Genomic DNA, 26640 nt, shown 5'->3' on the forward strand with positions numbered 1-26640 from the left:
CCTCATTGTTATAGGCAGAATGTAACTTGGACAGATGTTAGGAGGGGTATTGTGTAAACGAAAAGCCCTACAGTACTTTAAGAGACTAGCAAATTGTATTATGGACTAGAGTCATGAAAAAGCAAGTAAGGTGGGACAAAGCTTTTAGCAGGGGAATTTTGCAAAGAGACAGACAGCCAATATCCAGAAGAGCTTAAGATCTCTCTTTTTCATGGCACCAGTCATATGATAATAGGTGCACAGGTTCCCTGTTTTTCTTTCACTAACAGGTGAAATGATTTTGTATGCTTTCAGGCCATGGATGTGGATTTCTCCAAGTTGCGTGCTGCTTTATGGCCAGGGTTCTGGTCAGTCTTCACCCTGTTTCAAATTAAAAGGAAATACCAAAGATACGGCGTTTTCTTTACCTATTCCATAAGCCCTCCAAAACTACTATTGTCCTATGTCGGTTTGAATTTTGTTACTGTTCCCTATTGTTTGTAATTTGTTTTATCGCTTTCATACATTATCTGGTTTCATTACTGGTCATCACCAGCTTTAAGTTGCAAAGCCCTCTATATGCTTCATAGAGATACTGGGCTCAGTTCCAAACCGAGAGTGTTCTGCTCTCAGCCTTGACCTGCCAATTTACATCCAAGGCCAGCCAACCCTCTGGAGCAGCCCTGCAAGACGCAAGACGGTCCTCATGAGGAAGCACTTTCCACTCAGGCACATCAAGGTTGTATCCCAACTATATTACTGGATCCCAGCATTGCCTCTCCTTGGCATCCTCCCAGAAACAAGTGCAAACTTTTAATTAGGTGGGCTTTTGATGCTGGGATAGCATGAAGTTGTCCCAACTGCAGCATGGCTTTTTACGGTTGCAGATTGAAGACAAGGGTCCTTGATGTACCAGGCTTTACAATATAGTAAAGGTAAAGGGACCCCTGACCATTAAGTCCAGTCGTGGCTGACTCTGGGGTTGCGGCGTTCATCTCACTTTATTGGCCGAAACCTGGAAGTAACCCGTTCTGATACTTCTGGGTTCAGTGCAGTGCGCAACCCGAAAACACGTAACCTGAAGTATCTGTAACCCAAGGTACCACTGTACACAACTTTTAGAAGACATCTGAAGTCAGCCCTGTATGGGGAAGTTTTTAATGTCTGACGTTTTATTATGTTTTTATATGTGCTGAATGAGACCCATAGTGGCTGGGGAAATCCAGCCAGGTGGGTGGGGTATTCTTATTCTTTTCATCATCATCATCATCGTCATCGTCATCATCACCATTCCCTCTCTTCCTCCCTGGTACTCTCCCCTACCCTCAATTTGCTCCAAAGGGTTGGAGGACTCCAACAGAACAGATTTTGAGGGTGCACAGGGAAGAGAGAGAAAGGGGAAGTCCCGTTGCTTGGGTGCAACTCTTATGAGTGCAGTGCTGGGTATAATGCACTTTAATAGATTTGCTTTGCTGCCATGAGTTACAGCAGGCAAGTTGCAACACCATTTCCAGCATCTGCACCAGAAGCATGGCTATCCAATATGTTGCAACGCGGCATTTGATGTCTTTCACAAACACAATGCTGACTAGTCAGCATGAAGCAATTGTTAAGGAAGACAAGCCACTTAGCTGAAGGAAAATCCATCCTCTGTGCTGATGTGCGAATGTAAGTCCAGGCTGATGGAACAGAGCATGCCTTTTGTTAAAACTGTGTGTGCCCTTTCAACACGGATCAGGTCTTCTAGGCTCAGCCCCATCAGCCTCTATGAGGAGTTTTAAAATAAACAACCCATCTCAACTGCAATAGCAATTTCAAATGTTAAAATACAAGGGTGTGACTAGAGCCAAAATTGATCTGAGACTGAAAAGCTACTGAATTATATTTCATTTCTTTTTCAAAAGCTAGTGAACTGTCGTTCATTTTATATCTTTCCCAGTCATCTTTCTCCCTAGCATAGCTCGATAAAAGGAAGATGACTGGATATTCAAATACCAATTCAACCACAGCAGTCATTGAGTGGCTTTAGGCAAGGTGTCATTGTACTTTATTTAGAAATTACCTAACAGGTCTCTAGGTACTGTGTACAACCAAAAATTAACAAAAACTACAGGACCCTGCCGGCAGGCTTACACTCTTCTCTTTGTGGCAAATCTTAGTAGAATGTTTTGCATCCTCCTCAAACCATCCCCCCCCTTTAAAGATAACCATATATTCTTCAGCCCTTATCTCTGCATCATGGACTTGTAAAGATAATACATGTTTGCTCCTTTGAAACCTCAGTCATGCTGCTACTTCCTTGAGATGCAACAAGATAAAACCCCACAGCATTTCACCTGATGCTTAAATCAGAACGTAGATAAATGCCAAACTATGGAAGGACACAGAATTAGAACAGGAAAAATATCCACTATGAATCCCAATTAAGTGCAGATATATATTTAAATATAACAAATTAAATTAAATAATTGAAGGTGTGCCAATTGAAATACATCTCCCAGACAAGGTATTCATGTGTTAGTATGGTGTAAGAAGATCAAACCTATCCATTCTGAAGGAAATCAGCCCTGAGTGCTCACTGGAAGGACAGATCCTGAAGCTGAGGCTCCAATACTCTGGCCACCTCATGAGAAGAGAAGACTCCCTGGAAAAGACCCTGATGTTGGGAAAGATGGAGGGCACAGGGAGAAGGGGATGACAAAGGACGAGATGGCTGGACAGTGTTCTCGAAGCTACCAGCATGAGTTTGACCAAACTGCGGGAGGCAGTGGAAGACAGGAGTGCCTGGCGTGTTCTGATCCATGGGGTCACGAAGAGTCGAACACGACTAAACGACTGAACAACATGGTGTAAGAACAATAAATCATGTTTCTGTAGCAAAGCTACAATGGTCCACCCATTCTGCAGCTGAGATGGGAAACAAGTGTATTCAGTGAAACTCCCAGAGTGCAAGATGCTTGTAGTGACGTATTTACTTGTTTCCAGCTTGTTGGGCTTCTAAGGAACTTTGAAGTTTTAGAAACAAACTCCTTGTGAATGGATATTAAAAACCCTAATTAGGTATCAGAAAATGTAATTATCCGGAGTGCATTTTTACAGAACAATGTAAATGATACAAGATTGGGGGGGGGGGGAGAGACACTAGGTCTTGGTCTTCTAATGAAACAGTCACACACATGTTGTATATGAAAAGCATTTAAAAGGCTGTAATGGGGAGAGAGAAAGGCGATAAATAGATTTACTTTCTCAAAACATTTGATTGTATTCAAAATTTATTTTTAAACAAAAAACAAGACAATGATTTTAAATAAACATGGTATTCTTAACATGTTGACAGACAGTTTAAATTAGCCATTGTGAACCGTTGCTCTGTTCTGTCACAGTGCCGTACTACAATATTTTCAAAGTATTTCCATTTCATAATCAACCCGGACTTCTTATATAAGAAATCAAGTTGTTCATCTGAGTGAAGCATCAGTTTCCTTTAATTATAAAGGTTTCACTAATGCAAACACACATATACACACACGCACACCTATTTGACACAATTCTTCATAGTGACAACACACACGCACACGCACACACACGCTGAAGTCTGTCAGGCCTTTTTGGTTTTTCTGTTACACTGCTGACATGGTGATTAGCATCAAGCTAGACCAGCTAAGCTTCACTTTAGCAGTATAGTGGATGGCATCAACCAAACTTCACACAAAATAACCCCACACAAACATTATAAGCAAAATTAATCAAGACAACAGTGATAAAACAATGAAGATGACAAAAACGCAACTTGAGTGGGTCATAACTAGACTAGTTTGCTGTGTGCAGCCTTCCTCGGGAATTTCTTCCCAATTCACATGTAAATAATGGCACACACATTAAAAAGCCTCTGTTTGTGGAAATAAGATGCCCTTCAAAACATATTCTGTAATGTCATAAGGCAAATAAAGAGAATGCAGGATGAAAGGTTTTGGTCTAGGGAATGTTTCATAGGATCTGTCTACACACAAACATGCGCGTTCACACACGCACATTATTATATTACACGGTGTGTGTACAGGACAATTAAATGGACTGGCTCAGTAAACTGGAAAAAATGTACTTCTATAAATGCTCAGAGTTATTGCTAATATGCTACAGAGTAAGCTCTTTGTCACAGAAGTACCAAAACTTAGGATTTAAAGCTGCCATACTGGAATACACATACTTTTATGGTGACAGCATGCCATGCCCATTTGGAGGAAAAAGCAACATAAATACGGTTATAAAAAGAAAACAAAGGCTTATGTTGTGCCCCTCTCCATTTTGCTTTGCAACCAGAGTCTGTTTTAAACAAGTCCAGTTCACCACATTAACAGCTACCCCACAGTGAAAAACAAGCCAACAGGAGGAAACAGGGTAAGAGACAGCATGCATTTACAACTTGCTTATAACCTAGTCTTTTCAGTTGTTACAACTTGAATATAAAAGACCCAATTGAGAGACCAGATTAACTAAAGGAAGAAAAAAAGCCTAGAGCGGACCTAGTTTGATAGTTAAAGCTTACCATTCCATATCAGTAACAGCAAACTCATCTTGCATTTTATTATACTGACAAGTATCTATTGCAATCAGAGATTTAAGGATGACTAGTGTAAGAGAGAGACCTATGCCCACTTAAAAAAAGATACTAAATACCTGCATCATGAAATTACATTCTTAAGAAGACACAGTGTGTAAGAAAATAGCTCATATGTGAAATGTTTCTGAAATGCATTCCCCCTCTCCCCATAACTATCAAACGTTCACTCACACAAAAAAACACAAAAAACCCCACCCTTTTAAAAAAGTCAAAATGGGAATGAAGGAGATTAGCTTGGCTAATTACAGCACAGTGATTTAAAATGGTTCAAGACAGAACCGATTAGAGTTGGCCAAAAAATGCCCTCTAGGCATAGCTAACCATTAATTCATCCCACCCACAACATCAAACTCTGTCCACTTTTGGCTCATTGCGGCGAGACCAAAGTTGTTTAATATATATATATCTATATACATACACACACATAGATACAAATTTCCAGCTTCAACTTGTAAGGCCTAGTTACCTATTTATACTTGCTCTGCAGCAACTACAAGAGGTAGGCATAGATCATCTAAAAGGCTTCTCTCCTTGTGCCCCGCCACTTGTGCTTCCCAAAGCTAACTGCACTTAAATAAAAATGCTGCTAGCCTTTCAGTGGATAAAATCCAGTGGCCAGAAGGCCCTTGGGGACAGAGTCATAGCTGCGCTCTTGCACAACTCCCTTTCATTTCCAGGGGACTAGTGTAGAACTTATTCCCAGTGGATTATGTCCTTTGATTAACAAAGAGTAGCTTTTACTATACTGAAGGATACTGTCTTTAGAACTTGCTGCACAACATTCCCAAGAAAAATGAATCCTGAAACCAATTCTCTTGATTTGATTTTGTACATAAAAACAAGATACCATTTGGCCAAGACTACAGATGTACTTTTTCACAGATGCAAGTGCCATGCAAAATAAATTAAAGAACAGATATGAAAACATACAGGTAATAAAACTATTGAAGGTAGATTTTTTAAAAGCATTTTATATAAACATAATTTATAATACTTTCTTTTTTTCTCCTTTTTCTTTTCTCGAAATACACAGTCACAAAGCTGTGGCTATACATCCAGAATTTCCTCTGCTGTGCCCCCACAGCGTAATCTGTAGCGTCCTGTCCTCCAGCTAATAGTAGGATCCCACAAGGCCGATAGGAAAATGTATATCGTCATAGACTCTCTGATGAACCATGCCACTGCATAGTCAAGTTTTGAAAAACACAGAGCACCGCCCTGGGGAATAGACAAAACAGATGTTCACATTTAGTGATGATGCCAACAACTAAAATAAATAATTATTTAATGAACATAACTTAATCAAAAATAACATTACTTTAACATAGAAAAACTTAAGCAATTGCTCTTTAGCGCTGCAACATTATGCTGCCACTATTCCATGCAAAACCCAAGCTAACACTTGAGAAACATAGGCTAGTTCACACATCACACTAAGCCAAACCATGGCACAGTGCGAACACATGGGCTCTGGAAGAGGAGACTACAATAATAGAATCACAGAACTGTAGAGTTGGAAGGGACCCAGAGGGTCATCTAGTGCAATGTAAGAATCTCAACTAAAGCATCCATGACAGATGAGCATCCAACCTCTGCTTAAAAATCAGAGACCACCACCTCCCGAGGGAGACCATTCCGCTGTCAAATAGCTATTACTATGAGAAGGTTCTTCCTGATGTTTAGTCAGAATCTCCTTTCTTTTAACTGGAATCCATTGGATTGGGTCCTAGCCTCCAGGGTGGAGAAAACAAGTTTGCTCCATCTTCCATGTGACAGCCCTTGAGATATCTGAAGATGCTATCATCTCTCTTCTCAGATTCCACTTTCCCAGGCCAAACATACCAAACTCCCTCAACCATTCCTCATAAGATTTCCAGACCCTTGATTATCTTGCTTGTCCTCCTCTGCACACATTCCAGCTTGTCAATATCCTTCTTAAATTGCGGTGCCCAAAATTGGACATAGTGCTCCAGGTGTGGTCTGACCAAGTGAAAATAGAGTGGTACTATTAATTCACTTAACACCACACTAGACACTAGACTTCTGTTAATGAAGCCTAGAATAGCAGTAGCTTTTTTCTGCATTATACCGTTGACTCATGTTAAGCCTGCTAGATTCTTTTCACATTTACTACTAGCAAGCCAGGTGTCCGTCCCCCCCATCCTATATTGGACACACTGTCTTCCCTGGCCATTCTACTGCCACACTGTTATGGCATGGCTTATTATGCTGTCTGAACTTGTCTGCCAGACAAACTATATGTCGTAACCCATACGATAAATTTTGGCTACATATCATAGTTACTCTGGAGAACAGTAAACCATAAGCTTAAATTTGGATGACACACAACGGCATCAGCACAGCAACACAACGGCAGTGGAGGATAGCAGCCGCAATCTTCTCTCCCAGATCCCACACACTGACATGTTTGCAGTAAGCTATGGTTTGACTGAACATGACATGCAAATCAGGCTAAACTCAATTTGATAAGGAATCTTTCCAAGGGCATACATGCATTTCATAATTGATGCTTACTGATTCTCCTTAGGAATAAACTATTGGTTTTTCTAGTTCAGAACTGTTCACTCTGAGTTGAGGTCTTCAAAATGCTAAATACTAGTCTTTCAATCCTGCTACCAGAGATTCCTCTCAAATGGTGATAAAAAAACAACTGGATTTGGGACCTTCTGCATGTATTCAGAAGTAGCAGGGCTATGGCTACTCAGAGCAGCTAATCCTTCTATTGTTAGCTGAAGGTGAAGACAACAGGTGCCTGTACAGTTTTTCTAGTCAAGTAATATATAAAGCAGAGAGAAAGTAGGTGAAGAAGACATGAAGCTTCACAAAATTGTGTCAGAACTAACATCCCAGAGGGGTATTGGCATAGTTGAAGCAGGTATTATGCTTTCAACATTGTTTCAGTGAGGCCTGCCAGCAAATTAATTTATCACTCTTGAAGTTTAAATATACTCTTGCCTGTCTAATGAGCATACCGTGTGGTCAGCCAGCCAATTCATTCAGTGAAAGCATTAATTACATAAGAGGCTGTCAGCGCAGTTTCCTCCAAGTGATGTCAGACTACAGCTCTCATTACCTCTATGCACAGCTATTTACAATACGTCTTCTAACCAGGATGAAAAAGTTCTAACACATTTTTAAAAAGTTACGTCAATGATTTCAGTTAATTTAGAACAGTACACATGTTAAATATAATGCTCTGATCAATACAACCTACCTGGACACCCCTGAGTTGAATGTAGTCAAATATAAACCATGCCAAACAGTGACACATAAAAAACACCATTATATCCCATCTGAACACATGGTGAACTGCCCATCCAATTATCAAGCTTGCAACAAAGCACTCCGATATCGGCTCACAGATTATTGTGGCTGGAACCATGTTGATCCGTAGCTTGGCCCATCTATAATTAAAAAGGGGGAAATGTATTTTAAACCTGACAATACTTGTCTAGTTATATTAACAAGATGCTATTTTATTTAAGATCATTTATAGAATGCGTTTCCATTGCAAATACCAAGGTTGTTAACAAAATAAAATCAACACAATGCAGCGATATACAAACATATCCAAAGTTCAGTAGTGTTGGTATGAATGATCAGTGCCCGGAAATGCCTGCATGAGGAGTTAGGTTTTTACCAGCCAGCAGAACACCTGCACCTTATTTCCCCATTGCATTTCTGTGTTTGGGGACTGAAGGCAATAGCTAACCTAGTATTTGGCATGCACAACACAAAAAATATCTGGGATGTAGAGACAAGCCAGGGAAAATGCTGGTACAGACTGCTAAACAAGTGAAGGAAAAACAGCTGGAATTCTACCACTTTGAGCATACAAAGGAATCAATATGGAAGAAGAGCTACTCAAAAAGAATCAACATTGTCTTTTTGAATGCCAATGTTACCTAGGAGGAAGTGAGAATAATAATTGAAGAACCAACAGGAGACAAATGCCCTAGTTTTGTTTGGTTTAATAACTGTTAAAAAGGACTTAGGCTGCAATTATGCACCCACTTTGTTGAGAAAAAATCCCACTGAACACAGTGGGACTTGCTTTCAAGTATATTTATTCTATTTAGAAGCCTTCTCATAAAATATTTTATCCAGGAGGAGCATAAAAACCCACTATAATAAAAGCACAGTCAACATAAATACCCGAATGTAAAACTGGCACAATAAAGCCAGCAAACAATACTATATAGAGAGTACAAAGATAAAACGGCTCTCAAATACCTATATACACTGAAACCACCAACAGTAGCACAGGATTTAACACAGCATCAAAAAGATGTTAATGTGGGTACCAGCCAAGCTTCTCTAGAGAGAGCATTTCAGAGTTGTAAGGCCATCATCAAAATGCCTTCTTTTTTGTGTCCATCCTCTGAGCTTCAGATTGAGAGAGGATACAGAAGGGTCTTTGCACTACAGGTAGGTTCATACAGGAAGTACTAAGTTCCCATACAGTGCAGGGCTTTATATGTCCAAACCGGCACATAAACTAGGCCCAGAAATGAATCTGAAGCAAGCGCAGGCAAGAAAGGACCAGTGAGTTGCATTCATCATGCCTGCTCATGGGTAACATGCTCACTGGCATATTTTGCACCAGCCGAAGTTTCATATAATACATTACAGCAATCCAAGCCATTACCAAATCATGCATGGTGACAGGTATCCACCCCTAAATACCAGCCTAAGATGAGGATACCTGAGCCTCTAATGACATATTTCAGAGAGATATTTCAGAGAAGGTACGACTCCTCCAGAAGAGGTTGAATCCCACTCATGCTGAGTGGGAAGCCCTTAATTTATCATGGGTGAAAGCATCATTATTGATTAAGATGTGTTTCACTCCTAAGTAGCTGCATGACCCAAACACTTTCTCAAGGTAGACATTTATAAAACAGATGCTTTCCCCATTTTGTCTTTGAAAAGGCGTCATCTCTTTTGAAAAATAAGAGGATCGAGAAGAGTGTCCTTTAACTTATTTCTCTCTCTCTGCTTTAAGCTGATTCATTTCTAGACAGTGAGACTTTGCAAGATGGCATAGGTATATATCCACTTTTTTCAAGTGAAAATACCATTATGGCTATGGCACTGTCTCCTAATCAGTGGTAAAAGAGGAAATGGTCATTATGATACAGCATAACTATCTACAAATTAGGTTAAAATGGATTAAGATAGATTTTAAAAAAGATCCAAAATTATACAATGTATTTTTATTAAAGATTTCTTGGTTTACAAAAGTATGTGCAATGTCTCTTTTTTCAAGTTACATTTTCTACAGACCAGTTTCATTTGTTGAGACATTAGTGTTACATTAAGAAATAAAGGGGGAATGAGGCGGAGGGGGTAATGGTGAGTGGGGGTGGGGTCGGGTGGGGGTGTTTCTATTTTACTTAATGTATGTGTGGGGGTTTGTGTCAGCGTCGCTTGTGCAGGTTCTCTTTACTATTCACTTATGTTCCTTTTGAACAAGACAAAGATCCCAAGATTACCCAAGATCTAGTAAACTAAGAAAACTCATCACTTTGACAATGTCAATATTAAGAGTGTGGAACAAAAACAAGGCTACTACCACTCTGTGAATCATTGTAATAGATCAGGCAGGATAAACTATTTCGAATAGATGACACCACCATCTATCAATGCACTTAATTGAAGAAGGCAGAGTTACCTCATCAAGAAATAAGTGATTTCCTGTGTTCCAATTCTTGAGAATTGTTTACAAAATAAACTAAACAAGGGCTCATTAATGAAACTGAATTGATTTATCATTAGTTTAATGACTGCTACAATTTTAATCACGCTATATTGGAAAAGACAGAAAAACCAGCAGGTTGGCAGTCGGAAATTGAAAACTGATTGTATTTATATGCCAATACCAAGCCTTCCCGTACTCATGTAGCCATACCACCACTAATACATAATAGAAAATTACTAACAGACTCAAGGTAACTCTGACCTATGCCCAAGTACAGAAAAATCTGCCAGAAAAAAACTGAGGGGAATCTCAAAGACTAGCCCCATGCCCCAATACCAGTTGCTGGGAATCACAAGTGTAGAGAGCACTGTTGCACTCAGATCCTGTTTGTGGGCCTTCCCACAGCCATCTGGGCAAGTCTTTCCACACAAACACGCACCCAAAATGGATTCAAAAAATGATGACTCAACGATGACTGAGATTGCTCAGGGAGCACAGAATGCTACCTTGTTTAGGAGGAGAAGCAGGAATGTGGGGCGGGGACAAGGAAGGGGCTACAACCTCGAAGAGAAGCACTCCATGCTGCAACAGTTGCTGCAGGGCCCAGTTTGTAATTACTTTGCATTAATGTTTCAAACAATCTCTTGTTCTATATTGCTTTTAATGCTAATTCCTGCATAAAACATTGTGTGAAATAGTAAACTGGTATTTAGCACTGTTGCAGATTGGATCAAAACTATGATCTACAATTGAAGATACCAGAAAACAAAATAATAAAAAGTTCAAATTTTTACCTGATCATTCTGGATTGAAACTGGGAAATTGAATAGGAACCAGAGTTCTGCATTGCAACTTGTGTGGCCATTCCAAATTTCCAGCCCCTGAAAATGAATGCACACCAAGAATGTAACCAAGATAACAGGCAACAGTTCTTGTGACAATTTTATTTCTGTACACTTGTCAAGGACAAACACTAAATTCATTTCTGAATACGTCTCTTAAATGTTTATTACAGCTGTTAACAGTGCTTCTGAATGTAGCTTACTACTCTGTTATTAGGGGTATGCAAAGATCAGAAGATTCTACTTGTATCTTCTGTTAAAGATTAATTTGTTCTCCTTCCCATTCACTATAATGGAGAATTTATAAAGCAGCTATAACTTTTCTTTTCACAGAAGCAGATATCGTTTGCAAGTGTAGCAGCCTCTCCAAAGCAGATTTAATCTGCAAAGTTGTAAGCAGATACGCCCAGGAGTTTTCTGGTGAGCTCAGTTCAATGTGCTGGTGATGGAATTGGGCTTGGCCAGGGAACCAGATGATTATCCTCCCCCACCCTGTGGGCCAAACTTGATGGGTGGGTGAAGCCACTCACTTGCCAGTCACCTGACTAGTTTGAAATCAAAGTGTTGGTAAATGCACAGCCTCACAAAGTGCTTTTCAAAGCACTCTGCAAGTTTGCAATCATCTCCGCAAGACCCAATAATTAGCTGATTGCAGTGGGTTTCGCAAGACTCCATTGTGGAACGCTTTATCAAGCTGTGATATTCAGCTGATTGTTGAATGTTGTGAAACTAGTTTCAAAGCATTCTACAAAACCAATCGTCTGATTGTAGCACCTTTCACATGGGCACTTTGCACATGGCCTGGTGGGCCAAATAAGGCCTGCAGGCCAGAGGTTTCCCACCTCTACTTTAAAGACATACAGTCATACCGTGGAAATCAAACAGAATCCATTCAACTTCCAAAACGTTCAGAAACCAAAGTGCGGCTTCTGATTGGCTGCAGGAAGCTCCTGCAGCCAATCAGAAGCCCCGTAAGCCCCGTTGGATGTTTGGTTTCCAAAAGAACATTAGCAAACCAGAACAATCACTTCCAGGTTTGCAGCGTTCAGGATCCAAAATGTCCAAGTTCCAGGGTGTGGAATCCAAGGTATGACTATATATTTTGAACTAAGTTAGAAGAAAGAGCACCTTCACCTGTGTAAACTAGCCCATATGTTAATATTAGCTTTGGAGGCTCCGATTATAGGGCTGACAGCAACATCAATTTAAGCTGGCAGACAGAAGAGAGAAAGTCTTTTTAGCTCTTGTTCCTTGGTTACAGAACTCCCTCCCTGCCAAATTATGTGGCCTCTTCTGTACAACTGTTTAAATGGGCTTTAAAAATGCATTTGTTCTTTGTCTTGAAGGTCTTAATTGCTGCTGGTTTTGAAACTGTTGATATGTTTAAATTATTTTTATATGAACCAACCAAACAAACCATTTGCTACACTAGTCAAGAAGTTCATAGAATTATAGAATTATAGAATCGTAGAGTTGGAAGAGACCCAAGGGTTGTTTAGTTCAACCCTCTGCAATGCAGGAAACTCAGCTAAAGCATCCATGACAGATGGCCAGAGAGTGAACTCTTATAAATAGGTTTAGAAGAATGGTTCACTAGCTTCACTGAAGATAGAATCTTTATTTAATAGCTTACAGATTAGTATATTGATTTGAGTCAATTATTACTCGTTCACTCCCTTTAACACTGGTAACTGTGCTCCATTGTACTACTTAGGCTTCAGAAGTCACTGGGTTGTATTCAAACAAATATTCAACAGTAGACCTGCTGAAATCAATGGACAAGTTAATCACGGATATTCATTTTAATGGGTCTACTCTTGAGAATGGATACAATCCAATAGGCAAGAACCACACTAACATGAAGGCTGTGGGTTATGGCTGGGCTTGACTACGTATGCAAAGAAATTTAAGCAAAGCATGCAGTCAGCTTGAAATAATGTACTCCAAGGAGAACTTTATCTGAATATCATCTTACCTGTCAGCTATCGCTTTGGCCATAAAGTAATCCTCAGCAATGTACTGTGCAAAAGCTATGAGTCCTCCAGCCTGGTCCAAGACATCTTTTCTCATCAAGCAAGACATTCCTGTTACACATTTGAAACCAGTTATGTGGGCAGAAATATATGTCCTTGGATGGGAAGTGCCAAAATATACCTGTTAAAAGAAAAAGGCAGGGCTAAGTAATCATCTATGGTTCTCTCCTATCATGGCAGTTTTCTTTAAGACTTGCATTCTTTGCTTACCAATCATTATGAATTCTAATCAGTGCAGAGACAGATGCATAATTAGTCATCTTGAAATTCTGCAACTGTTTGTAAAGTTTTTCTCTGAAAAGAAACATCTTACCCTTATACAACCATTTATAGCTATAGTAACATCTGCTGCAAGCACTGCAGGAATCCCAAATGCAACTTTCCTTATTCAGGAAATTTCCTTCTACGATCCATAAAGCTAGAGCATCAAAGATCTATCACATGCTAAAATGGCAGGTATAGATCTATGAAGGTCAACATTATTCAGACAGGATAGAAGCTGTAGAATCTGCTACAGTAGCCGGAGCAGAATTTCTATAACAAGAGTTTTCTAGTAGAAAAAATGGAGAAGGATGACAAGGGATAAGATGAGGAAAAGAGGTATGATAGATAGAGTTGGATGCAGACAAGGAAAGAAATGCCTCAGAATGTTTCTTTTCACTTAGTAACATTCATCCGAAATTACACTAAACAATACATTGTTTGACATAACGTGTCAGGTCCGAAACAGGCTTTCCATGGCAAAAAGTGTTAAGACATAAAAGTTAGAACAGCAACACAAAAAGCAATGAAACATCAAATCAAGCAAGCAACAAATGCCCTGTGATTAGACTAGCAGCCGCTAAAGAAACTTTTATTCCTTTACTGCTTCATGCCACTGCACATAAATTAAGTCTAGTATATATTTGCCCCTGAGCAAAATCTCAGTCATGTCCACAAATATAACAATTCACCTAAAGGAAATGTTACAGGCTTTGTAGTACTAACTACCAGTAGATCAGAATTCAAGAGTGTAGACTAATGGTCTCTCACCCCATATATTGCTTACACAAAAATACAGGCCGCAGAAGAACAAAACAAACGACATGTGGACAAGAGAAAAAAGACAACTTCTAATGGATTTCTCACTTAAATGTCATTTGAAAGCCCAGATAAAAGGGCTGCTGCTATTATCCTTTTTCTATATGGAATTGTAAGCAATAAAACATTTCAATGTGTTTATTCTTCAACGATAACAAGTAATCTGGAATTTGTTGGAATTTGGGTTACAATAGAAGTGAAAAGACCAAAAACCTGTTATTAGTCTTGCACATTTTTCCTACTTCTATACTTTTTGAGCTTGAAAATGTGACTAGCTCATGGAAATTAAGTATATAAAATAGGAGGAGTGGAACAATTTGGAAAGAAATGAAGAGGACAAAAAGAAACTCACCTGTTCTAGAGTGGCAGCAAAGCCCTGTCTATCTGCAACATAGGGCAGGCCATGGACCAGTCCAACTTTTTCAGTCATTTGATTGGCCATATCAGTTAGTGTATCTGGCGTTACTAAAAATGAAATGTGACTGTGGTTTACATCCATGGATTAATGTTTTTAAAAGCTTATGGATTTACATCCCAATTGTGTCTGTCAACTGGCAGAAAGCTTCGGTCCACAGAAGGTAAAGGAAGCCATTTTCAGCTATTCCCTATTCTTAAATTTGCTCTGAAGGGAATCCACCCTCTGCAGAAGATTTAAGGGGGGCCTCAGGTAAGAAGGGAATTGCTTAAAGTGGCTTCCCTCCCATTCTGCTGATGGAAGATTTACCATCAGTTGAGCAACACCACTAGATACAATCCTTATATGTTTGGTAAAATATTGGTCTTCTCAATAATATCCAAGTTTTCAAACAGCAGTAGACTATTACATATTGTTTGCAAAACAGTAACAGGAAAGAGTGATAATTTCAAGAAATCCTTTACTCTTTGTTTATAGTTGGTTACAATATTCTGAATATGAGTATTAGGTTGAAATCACGGGGTGGGGGGAAATACTAGAATCAGGGTTGGGACCTGGATCCTTACCTCCCCCACCCACCTGTCAATCACCTGACATAATAATGTCAGGCAACACTTCAAAAGGGATCACTCTTGGCATCAACTACTGATCAGTGCTGACAGCATGCTGCTTCACAGGTATGCTGTCAGCACCAATCAGCTGACTGACAGTGCACATTTAAAGGCCCTCTTTGAAGTCCATCCTCAGGCACAGTTTGGATTCAAACTGTATCTGCAGACAGACATTTTCCTCTGTTTACAGGCATGGTTTGAATCCAAATTACAGTTGCAAATGGACTTTAAGGCAAGCACTGATGATCAACTGATCTGTGGAACTTACAAAACCCTACTCTGCTTTTTGTAAGCACTGCCAATCACTGATCAGCACCGCTTTAGCCTATGTTTCCATGTCTCTATCTGCCCACACCTCAAATCCAATTTCAGGTGCAGGGCAGGTGAGGAGGCATGTGGGCTGGAGGTCTGTCCCCCACTGCAGTAGAAGATAAAGACAACAATTACAGACACTTCAATTTTAAGAGTAAGAGGCAAACTCTAAAATTCAAATTCAACTGCTTAAAGTGTTGCTCAGGCCTGGAAGTGATGGATCTAGAAGACTTTGTCAGATAGTTGGTTAAGTAATGTGTCTTCCAAAGCTCTGGCCAGCCTGCTGACACCTACCATAATGAGATCTTGATTGAAACAGCAATACTAAGAAAGGAGGAAGCTTGCTGTTTATTTCTGAGGTGGATTTCAGTATCCCAGTAGTTACAGCAAAACACTGGGCCATAAAAAACATTTCACAAGATGCACCCGCTACACTAGATACAGCAAACAAAAGGTGCAAGATGTTCTACTCTAATGCCGATTCAAGATAATATAGTTTAATTACTCAAGCTTCATCCAAGTGTAATACATAGAGCAAAGCTGGCAGCAGAACTAATCCGTGCTGTGAATTGAGAGAACTTATTTTCCGTTACATGCCATTCCTTATAATACCAGTTGCGGACGACTCCGGGGTTGCACGCTCATCTCGCTCAATAGGCTGAGGGAGCCAGAGTTTGTCCACAGACGGCTTCTGGGTCATGACTAAGCCACTTCTGGCAAACCAGAGCAGTGCACGGAAATGCTGTTTACCTTCCCGCCGGAGCGGTACCTATTTATCTACTTGCACTTGATGTGCCTTTGAACTGCTAGGTGGGCAGGAGCTGGGACCAAACAATGGGAGCTCACCCCGTGTGCGGGGATTCAAACTGCCGACCTTCCGATCAGCAAGCCCTAGGCTCTGTGGTTTAAACCACAGTGCCACCTGCATCCCTAAAGTAAAATATTCTAATCTTTACACAACTTCACTTGTTCACATTGGAACCACGCTATTCTTGCTTTTCCCTACCCCTGTCTATGCCCTACTATTCTAATTCTAAATTCTGCTCTTTTTTACCTGTCTTACTTTACTCTGTCAAGTGCTATGTACATGGATAGTGTTCAAACAGCAGCAACATCTTTAAGAGCATATAATTAGGAAACATTTTTTAAAACCTACTACTGCTGATGGTACACACTTACCTCGTATACCACTATCACAGATCCATATGAGATCATACTTGGCAACTTCATATGCTGGCATTAAATTGTTGATCTTTGGGTTTATTCCAACCTTCTTCCCGCCTGAAAAATACAAAATTTTAGTTATTTGCACAAATCATGCATATGTTTTCAGAATATACTGCTCAGTAGTGCAGTGAGGGCTGAAAACTACGGCTGAGGTTGGGAGACCTCCTAAATTACCACCTGGAGTTTGGCATGTGGGGACAACAGCAGACAGGCCCTGCACCAGCAGCTCAGCTGACACTAGGGCCCACCAGGACTACAGCATCCTTTTGTTCTTGCATAGTCAGAGGCAGCTGGTCAGCTATGTACAGAATTACAGGTGCTCGTTTCATTCTTTTTGCTTTAAAATATGCCACCCTTTTCTGCAACAAAATGGTGCTTATTCTCAGGTAAGCATATTTAGTACCAGGCAGTGCTTTTTTTCTAAAAATAAATGCTTAGAGGTGCTCTCATTTTCCTACTCATACTGAAATACTGCCCCCCAATGAGGCCAAACTTAATTTCACAAAAATGTTTAGGGGCATGCGTACCCCTGCATCCCCCCCAGAAAAAAAGCACTGGCATCAGGGCACCAGGAGCAAGTTCCAGAGAATCAAGCAAAGGGCCTTCTCGGTAGTGGCGCCTGCCCTGTGGAATGCCCTCCTATCAGATGTCAAGGAAATAAACAACTATCTGACTTTTAGAAGACATCTGAAGGCAGCCTTGTTTAGGGAAGTTTTAAATGTTTGATGGTTTATTGTGCTTTTAATTCTGTTGGGAGCCGCCCAGATGGGCAGGGTATAATTATATTATTATTATTATTATTATTATTATTATTATTATTATTCTGTAATCAAGATGGTGCTCTGATTTAAAATGTGAAACTTTTTCTTTCTTTTTACAGGGTTAGCAAACTGTTTTACATTTCTTTCTTTCCTCTAATATATGATGGTGGGGACAGGGTGAGAACAGAAATGTTAAAATTGTGCTTCACAAGCAAACTAATTAATATGTACAGCTATCTAAATCACCACCACTCAACAAAGCCATTAAGTCCTGGTTTAAAATTCCCCAGTTGCACCAGTGACACTACTTTGCAAACAAAAATGGAGATGAAAGGATACTTCTCAGCTCAATGTTAAGGTGCTCTGCTATCTGACCAGGTTCTCAACCTTAATGTTACATTTTGATCTAGCTGAGGAGACAATAGTAGGTCGATTCCTAACATCAGCGTAAAGATGGGTTGAGTAAGACTGGGATTGGCAATCAGTGATACGAGCTCTAGGATGTTTCTGCATAATCTGCAGATGTCTATGGATGCCTGCAGCAAGTAGCACAGGGACATAAGCATGGATAAGATAGCATCTTGCTAAGTGCATCCACATCTCTTAAATGGTGCTCCTATGCAAATCAAGCCCATCATCTTCTATTTACTAAACAGCTCAGCTGATACTACAAGCAATAAGGGGCACGGTCAACTTCTCTATTTTGCCACTAAGTGTATTTTGTTGGAAAGCTGAGAATAATATCATCCTTTATAGCAAACATGTTTGCAAACACCTTTGCTGCATTTCCACAGCTGATTTCCACATATACTTGCAAGACATTTTACAAAAGGAGTGGTTAGAGAAGAAAAACTGCAGATCAGGTTCCCTCCCTTTCCCTTTACAACAGAGAACTTGCTGATACAAAACTTAAAGAAAATTTAAAATGTAAAGAAAGCAGCCATTGTCAACGGAGATCCAGAATTGTTACTGCTACATGGATGCTTTCCTGAAAACTCAATTTCCCTTAAAAATTGTTTTGTACTATTTTAATTATATGATTGTACTTTATTGTTAAATCTCACTGTGAAATGTCCTGGGATATATTGAAGGAAGGACAGTATACACATACAAGAATGGATGGATAAATACGGCATTCAAGCTATTTCCATTTGGAACAGTGTATTACAGAGATACATTTCGAAATGGTAGGAATCTTTTAATTCTAGATTTATATGGAAGGAGTCACCTGCACAGAAAAGTTATTTTCAGCGCTGTTTGAATTTGATTTACTGATCTTCAACTCTGCAGCAAGAATGCTTTACATACTTCTTGACCAACAGTACTTGCATATTAACATATTAAGCTTTTTTTAAAAATCTTTTGGGTTCTGTGCCAACTGGTCCAATCTATTCAAAGGCAACAGCATGACAGAACTCTTTCCTCACTCACCTATAAATAGTCTCGCATCAACATTGGGATATTTGCCAAGGAGCTTTTTACACACATCAATGGCAGGATCATCATGATCTTGTACACAAAGAAGCACTTCAAACTGTGAAAAGAGATACAGTGCAAATTGAGATATATATATATATATATATATATATATATATATATATATATATATGAGAAAACAGTTTAATGTTTAATGACAAGAATAAAAAAGGAGAAGGGTGTAAGATGTAAGATATTAGATATTACACTATCTTGTTTGTGAAAGCAATATTCTTAAGCTTTCCCCATGAGAAGATAACATTTGTTTCCTCTAGAAAACCTTAAGACATGAGCTTTTCTATAAACAGAAATGGAACTTCACAGAAGGTTTACATTTCTGACAGGAGTTCTATGTGCGCTACTGCCATAATTTGCCCAACAGTTTCCCTAGTTGAATAAAAATAAATAAATCTGTTTTCCATCAGTCCTATGCCACAGATATCCTAGAGCAGCAGCATTCAGATAAGTTGATAGAAAACATCCATTCTATAAAACAGAATGTGCCAGTGCTTCTCTTTTCTTCTTGATAATATTTCATTTGATGGTTTCACAAATTCAGCCACTAATAATGCAGCCATCAAGCCCTTTCCCCTTGCCCTCCAGAAACCAATGAAATTCATTCATTAATTTCAGGATGTGACTGTATCTTTTGTTCCAATTAGGAAAAATAATAACGAGACATGGAGTAATAGTGCAGACTTAATTTTACTCAGGATATACTGGGAATTCAACTACTTTCCCAGAAGAGAGCTGAGGTGAGTAAGATTTTAACATAAATATCACTATACAGTTCCTGCTTACCCAAAAAGCTTCTAAAAAAATAATAATCATACCTCAGATGGGTAAGCTAACGAGGCTAGATATATTCTACATAAAGTATATACTGCAAATTATCCTTCAGTCTTGATTTTGCATAAATGTGAATGGGGATGAGGAAGGTTGATCTTAACAATCTGAATCAGCATTTTTGATAGCAGACAATAATGTTTAACTGACACACCTTTCTAAAATTCTACCATTACAATAAATGTCACCGTCACTTGGATTTGAACTTAGGTCCAAAATACCTTAAAGACTGCTTGGGCCCTTCTATCTTAGCTCAGTCACTGAGATTATTTGGAGGAGTGCTGTTAGTCCCCCCACCCCCCAATGTTACAAAGGCCCAATTAGCCTCAGCCAGAAGCCAGTAATTTAAAGTCAACAGTCCCATACTGTGGAACATTTTCCCAGGAGATTTAGGAGAAACCATGCATTTGACTTTCAAGCATCTTTAGAAGACTTTATGCTAACAGGCAAATATAGCTGTTTGAGTAGCCAACCGTTTTAATTATTGTTTTCCATTGCTTTTAGTGTTCTTTTAAATGTTTTTTATATAGAGGGCATTATATAAATACTTCCATTTAAAAAACAACAACCCTGAAGAATGTTGTTCTAAGAATGTTGATTCTTACATTGCAGGGGGCTGGAGTAGATGACCCCTGGGGTTATCTACAATTCTATGAAACTATGAAATTCTATGTGATGTTATACAAAGCTGCAGTAAATAAAAGTTTAGAATCTGGGCCAAATATAATACAATATCTAAAAAGAAATAAGTATGGCTCTTCTCATACTGCACTTATTCAGATTAGCTCTTCATGATATTAGGACTTTCCCCCTTCTCTTAGGAAACAAGCCAATCACTGCTACCGCAATTTTAAGCACTAGAGAAAACCAAGAAAAATAAAATTACAAAGCAAGGGGAAAGACAGATGAATTTAAGAACAAGACATCTGTATCCCAGAAAATGAATTGAGGGATTGTCAGATATTGCCAAGATTCCGGGTAGCACATTGTAACTTTATATGCTACAGTGCTTAGCTCATCCAGGGGAATTCCTACAGTTCATATAGGTCAGTTCCAGCTAAGACAGATGTGAGTAAGAGCACTTGGCCAGCAAATTAAAAAGTTTTATGTAGTAAGGGAAACAACTGACCCCATACTCACATCACAAGTTCTGGGAAGACGCTGTCAACATCTGTGAGCTTACATAATACTGTACTTATATGGAATTTATTCATCTACAACATTAGCTATCTTATCAAGCACAAATAAAAGTAAAACATGGATTTCTGGTGCATAAAGTCATTAAAATTCACTGATCACTTTTGCCAGACCCACTGAAATGAACTGGAGCTGAGCTGGCAAAAACTCTACTCCTAGTGCTTCTGCCAAAGATCTTTCTGAGAAACACAGTATTCTGTACTGGAGGAGAATACTTTAATGAAAGTAGCTCAAGTCCAACAAACCATGCAGGAACAAGTGTAAGCTTGTTATGCACTCTGACCCCAAATGGCTGTTACCCTGCGGGGCATAGAAAACAAATCGTTCAGTCCATTTATTGGTATGGAATTAGATGCATGCTACAACCTATTTTGGTTATCGTTACAGATGCAAAACTTCTGACAGTAATCCGCAAGGGTTACAGGACACACAAACACACACAATCTCTAAAGCAGCCATCCCTACCTAGTGTGGTGCCCTCTAGATGTTGCTGAACTACAGTTTGCACCAGCCCAGCCCATTGGCCACACTGGTTGGGGCTGATGGGAGCTGGAGACCAACAACCATTGGAGGGCACCAGGTTGGAGAAGGTTGCTTTGAAGTATTATGCATTTTAATACTCCATTAGGCAAGAGAGAAGACCAAGAGGATAGCTTTTAAAAAAAGAAGACTGTTGATACATACTTTGGGATAATCCAATTCAAAGAAGGTTTCCAAGTTGTTGATAAGGTTTGGATCAACACCCTTTAAAGGCTTCAGAAGTGAAACACCAGGAAGCTTGCTATATGGCTGTTTGTCTGTCGCTTTCTTGTTTAGGTGTAAGTGCCTAAAAAAAGAAAAATGCTGGTTAGGAACACTGGTTATTTAAACATTCGTATTTTGCTGTTCATTTACAGTTTGATGTAATTACAGTTAAGTTTCTGTAGTGGAGACTGCATAAATAGCTTTCTGCATGCTGGTGTGCTCTAAATAGCAGGTTGGGACGCAAGGGAAACACCATATCCAACAATTCTACAAGTTTATGTACAGCATGCACACCTGACTGCACTTATCTGACTAGGACCCCAAAGGACAGAATGGATGCACAGGACCAGTCGAGGTCTCTCTTTTTTCAGTGCCCACCAAGCTATAGAGTCAATCAGTGCTATGGGACCATTGCTCTTCGGTCCCAACAGCTGAAACAGGAACTGTTTGCAGAAATAAGAACTGTGTTTTGCAGATCACAGTTGTTGTCCAAGGAGGTAAGAATTTAAAACCAATTAGCTTGCTCCCATGTTGAATCCCTCCTCTGAGTTTTTTACAGCAATAGATATTTTCTCTCTATACAGTGACAAATTTCCCCAAAAATAATTTCTACTGGTTTCAGAAAAGGGTTTTCCCTCAAGTCTTTAAGCATTGAAGAAAAGTGTTAAATTTCCTCTCCACACCTGCTCTGATAATTAATTATCAGCCATCTCCAGCTGGCAGGTGCTTTTTTTTTTTTTTAAAAAAAAATGCACTTGGCATTTTATGTCGCATCTAGTTTGATACAAAATCATCCTAGCGATTATATTAATCATGAGTTATTAATCCATATCTATACTTTACTTTAAACAGGCTCACACTAAAAAAAGGAGATGTTTGTAAGTCCTGTGTTTTTAAGTTGCATGCACAGAGGCTGGTAACTTTCTAGAACAGAGCACAAAAACATTTGGGGAGTTGCCATAAATTAGATGTCTGTAGAGTTTATACTGCAAAATAACTGTTGAGGTTTCCTTATAATGTAGCAGAAGGTTAACTATGAAAGGACCCGCAAACCCAACCATTAATTTACCCCCACCCCTTTTACACACTCTCCCTGAAGTTATTTCTACAGCTAAGTCAGCTTTCCAATAATATTTTCCAGCTGCTTATAGAAACTCATCTAAAAAAATGGCTTTATCACAATAATGTACACATTTATTAATTTATTTTGGCTTTCAGAACAGCTGAAATGTGGAAAACAGAATCTGAAACTGAGATACTAGTGCCATTTCCCCCCTCGTGGCCAAAAGAAGGTAATTCTGTGCCAGATTCATGAGATGGTCTGTTTTTTAAAGTATTTTATGGTGTTTCTGATACAGTTTTATGATTTTTATGATCTTTCATATTACGTTATTTTTGAATACCACTTACAGATTTTTAAATAAGTGTTTTAGAAATGCCTTTAAATAAGTAAATTTGAGGCAAAACTGTTCCAGAAATTTGGGATGCAGAGAGCTGATGGAGCTTAATTAGTAGACTTGCAAGTAGGTTCACAAATAAGCTTAGGTTACAAACATTTTTAGCAGTCCTCCCACATATTTCTGCCTTAAAGGATTTGTGTGCTCTAAAAGAAAAGAACCAAGTTTCATAAAGCTTCCATCACAAATCACGAAAACCAGCAAGCGCAACATTTAAAAACCTTCCATTCGGTGGTTGGAATATCAACCCTCTTTCATGCACTCTTTGTAGCAATGTCCCTGCCAGGAGCATCTCTTTCCACAAGGCTATCCAAGAGGAAAAGAGTAGCCACATCCTTGTCCATTTACCGGTAAGTCAGCATTAAGTGGCTGGTCATTTATTCAATGTGCTCAATATGTTTTGGAGTGGAATTGTAGATCAGAAGTGTTTGATTAAGAAAAAAAAAGTTGCTAAAATATTGGTGACGAGAAATGAAGCATTTGTCCCTTTTGCCAATCTCAAACACACATTAATACACTTTTCCCTAAGGTCCACTGCAAGGGCCAGGAGAGATTAATGCCAGAAAAGAGTTTTAGAATTAACTAAAACTCCCTCATTTCTAGGTTTGCCATTACTTGGGGTGCCTTATTTAAACTGACTATCTACTCCTAAATACAGGGTGGCCCAAAAGTAGATATGCTGCTTTAGGATCCACTTTCTTTGTTCTTGACTCAAGTTCGCTGTCATCATTCACAATATCAGTTACGAAAAATAATCATTTTATCTGACTCTACCATTCTTTCCAACTGCCAGACTGAAATTTAACTGCCACTTTGTTGTGTGTCAGTTATGTGTACATCTTTTTAAATGCAGTTTATACTGAAGAATCTGTTTATCTTTTCTTATACTGTACCGATCAACGGCCAAGTTGCAAAATTCCTAAATGCAGCTATTTCACTTGGATAATCAAATATTCCCTTTTGAATTTGCCTTTTGATTCCCCACCCCCGCCTTACAACTTTATTTTATTCGTGGTCAGCTGACCATAAATAAATTATTTTTAGATTGAAAATAAATATGGTGCTCAAATGGCCCATCACAAAGTTTAGAGTGCAGGCATGTTAAGGTGCTAGAGGTTCACCTTCCTGATACATTATATAAATGGAAAGCACACATTATGGTGAGGCAGAAAATAGCAATAAAAATCACTTACACCTATGGAGTTTGCATTACTGTTCCAATTCTCCAAATAAGTCAGATTTGTACACTATGAGAAATGATGGAAGAAACTGAGAGAAAGCACAGGAAGACTGGCTAATACTTGGATGATGTAATGTGGATGCCTAATAAACATGAGGTGCAGCAGTTCCACACAAAACACTAATAGAAGCATAGCTACTAATGAAGTTTTGTTTAGACAGGCTGTTCTAACAACAGAACATCTCATATTTCTCTAAGGATTGGCACATTGTTTGCACAACCATATTATCCATGCAAAGGGGGCAGTATTTCAACCAAGTTTACTTCGAGCAGATTCACTAAAATGAATGTACATGGCCAAGCTGTGTCCACTAATTCCAACAGGTCTACTCTGAGTAAAACCTATATGAAAACCATTCATGGTTTGTAACCTCAAGATTCTGCATTTTAAGCATCATCTAAATTTCCAAACATCAGCAGTTCAGCCATGTTATGAAGAAGACAATGTTCCATTATGTGATGGAAGGACTCCTCAACACAAAAGTTAATAGGGCACTTCTTCCCTTGTGTCCATACTGTACATGCCATTGCATTGGGAGTGAGTGACCATCAGACCAAACCTAACTACAGAAAGCAGCACTTAGTTACTGCTGTTCCAAACTCTGTTGAGGAGGAATTTGAAATATACCACCATTGGTGTTGGCTAAGTTCCACTGCATTGCTAAGTCATGTCACAGAGCTGAAAGGGTTTAAAAACAGGTGCGCTCCTGGCCCTACCCACAGAATGCCCTTTCAGGAATCAAGGCCATGTTCTGCCAGTGCTCAGTTCCATTGAATGAGCTAAGTTAAGGGATTTATGCTATTTTAGCCCCAGTTTAGCCAGGCAAGCCCAAGACCCAAATACAAACTCACTCATCCTGGCAGATCTTGGGTTTGGATTGCACTGAAAGACTCAAAAAAAAAGGAATGTTCAAGTCACCACCCTATACCCTATTATGGTATATTCAGAACAGCTTAATGAGACACCCAAGTACTTGCCATCATTCTGCATATTGTGATGACCACAGTCCAAAGTCAAGTGACTTTGTGAGTGTGTGCACACCTTTATGATAAGCAGGTTAGCCCACAATTAAAATTATTTTAGCAAACAATATCAGGGCCTTTTCTGTGATAGGATTTAGATTTGAGATGGGCTCCAAGATAAAGTGCAGGAATGCACTTTTCTCATTGAAAGATATGCAAGACTTAGCTGGCCAGCTTTTCCAAGATTTGTATGGTTCATGAAGTTTAATTTTAAGCATTATGTTTGCGATTGCTTTTTATTATGTTACTGTTAATGATTTAACAAGATGCACTGAGCAGATGGGGAAGGCATTTATGATCTCATCTCACTTGCACCATATTTCACCCACTACAGAGATATAAACAATTTTAATCCAGCTTATTTTTCTTGCTAGCAATTTTGGCTTTGCATGACTAAACTGAAATCCTGTGTACTAAGATGATGTTGCAAAGTGTACAAAGGAGGTGACTATCACATCTTTTCACCCACACAAACTTAAAACAAATCCTGTCTGGATGACAATACATACAAAAAAGACCTATATTTTGAAAGGTTTTTTAATTAAAAAAATAACCCTGTTTCCAACTAACTTTACCTAAGGGTCAGCTGGAAGAGTCAGTGGGAAATGACCCATTCCTGTAAGTAACCTCTTGAGTAGCAAGGAGAGGTGGAACCAAAAAATGTTCTATATCGGGGTGGGAAAACTATATCCTTCCAGATTATATTAACCCCATTTCCCATCAGTCTACGCCACTGTGACCAATTGTCAGGGATGATAAGAGTTATAATTCAATAACATCTGGAGGACCACAAACTCCCCACCCCTGCTCTGTAGCTTGACTAAGAACCTTTGCATGAGGGACTAAGGTTGTAATCAAATGCTTATTAGTAGTAACAGTATTTCTTGGCCACCCTCCTCACCTGAAAAATCCCAAGGCAGGTTACAGTTCATAAAAGTACAATATAATTAGAACAGCAGCAACCACCCCCCTCAAATGTAATTCCATACAAAACATTAAAGGGAGGACACCAAAATCAATGTTTAATTCTATTCAGAGGTAAGGCCCATTAAAT

General features: G+C 39.1%; 1 protein-coding gene across 1 annotated transcript in view; it reads right to left on the reverse strand.

Annotated features, from left to right (window-relative positions):
• Positions 1–3233: 3233 nt before the first annotated feature.
• Positions 3234–26640, reverse strand: part of UGCG (UDP-glucose ceramide glucosyltransferase) — a 32806-nt gene continuing 9399 nt past the window's right edge. Inside the window, exons 2-9 of the mRNA XM_079959645.1 lie at positions 21807–21948; positions 19035–19137; positions 16795–16896; positions 14630–14742; positions 13140–13318; positions 11117–11203; positions 7836–8025; positions 3234–5818 (exon numbers count right to left, since the gene is read on the reverse strand). Coding sequence (XP_079815771.1) covers positions 5648–5818; positions 7836–8025; positions 11117–11203; positions 13140–13318; positions 14630–14742; positions 16795–16896; positions 19035–19137; positions 21807–21948 — 1087 coding nt within the window. The 3' untranslated portion in view covers positions 3234–5647. The remainder of the gene's footprint in view (positions 5819–7835; positions 8026–11116; positions 11204–13139; positions 13319–14629; positions 14743–16794; positions 16897–19034; positions 19138–21806; positions 21949–26640) is intronic.

This window comes from Podarcis cretensis (assembly GCF_951804945.1).
Source record: "Podarcis cretensis genome assembly, chromosome: 17".
Lineage (NCBI taxonomy): Eukaryota > Metazoa > Chordata > Lepidosauria > Squamata > Lacertidae > Podarcis > Podarcis cretensis.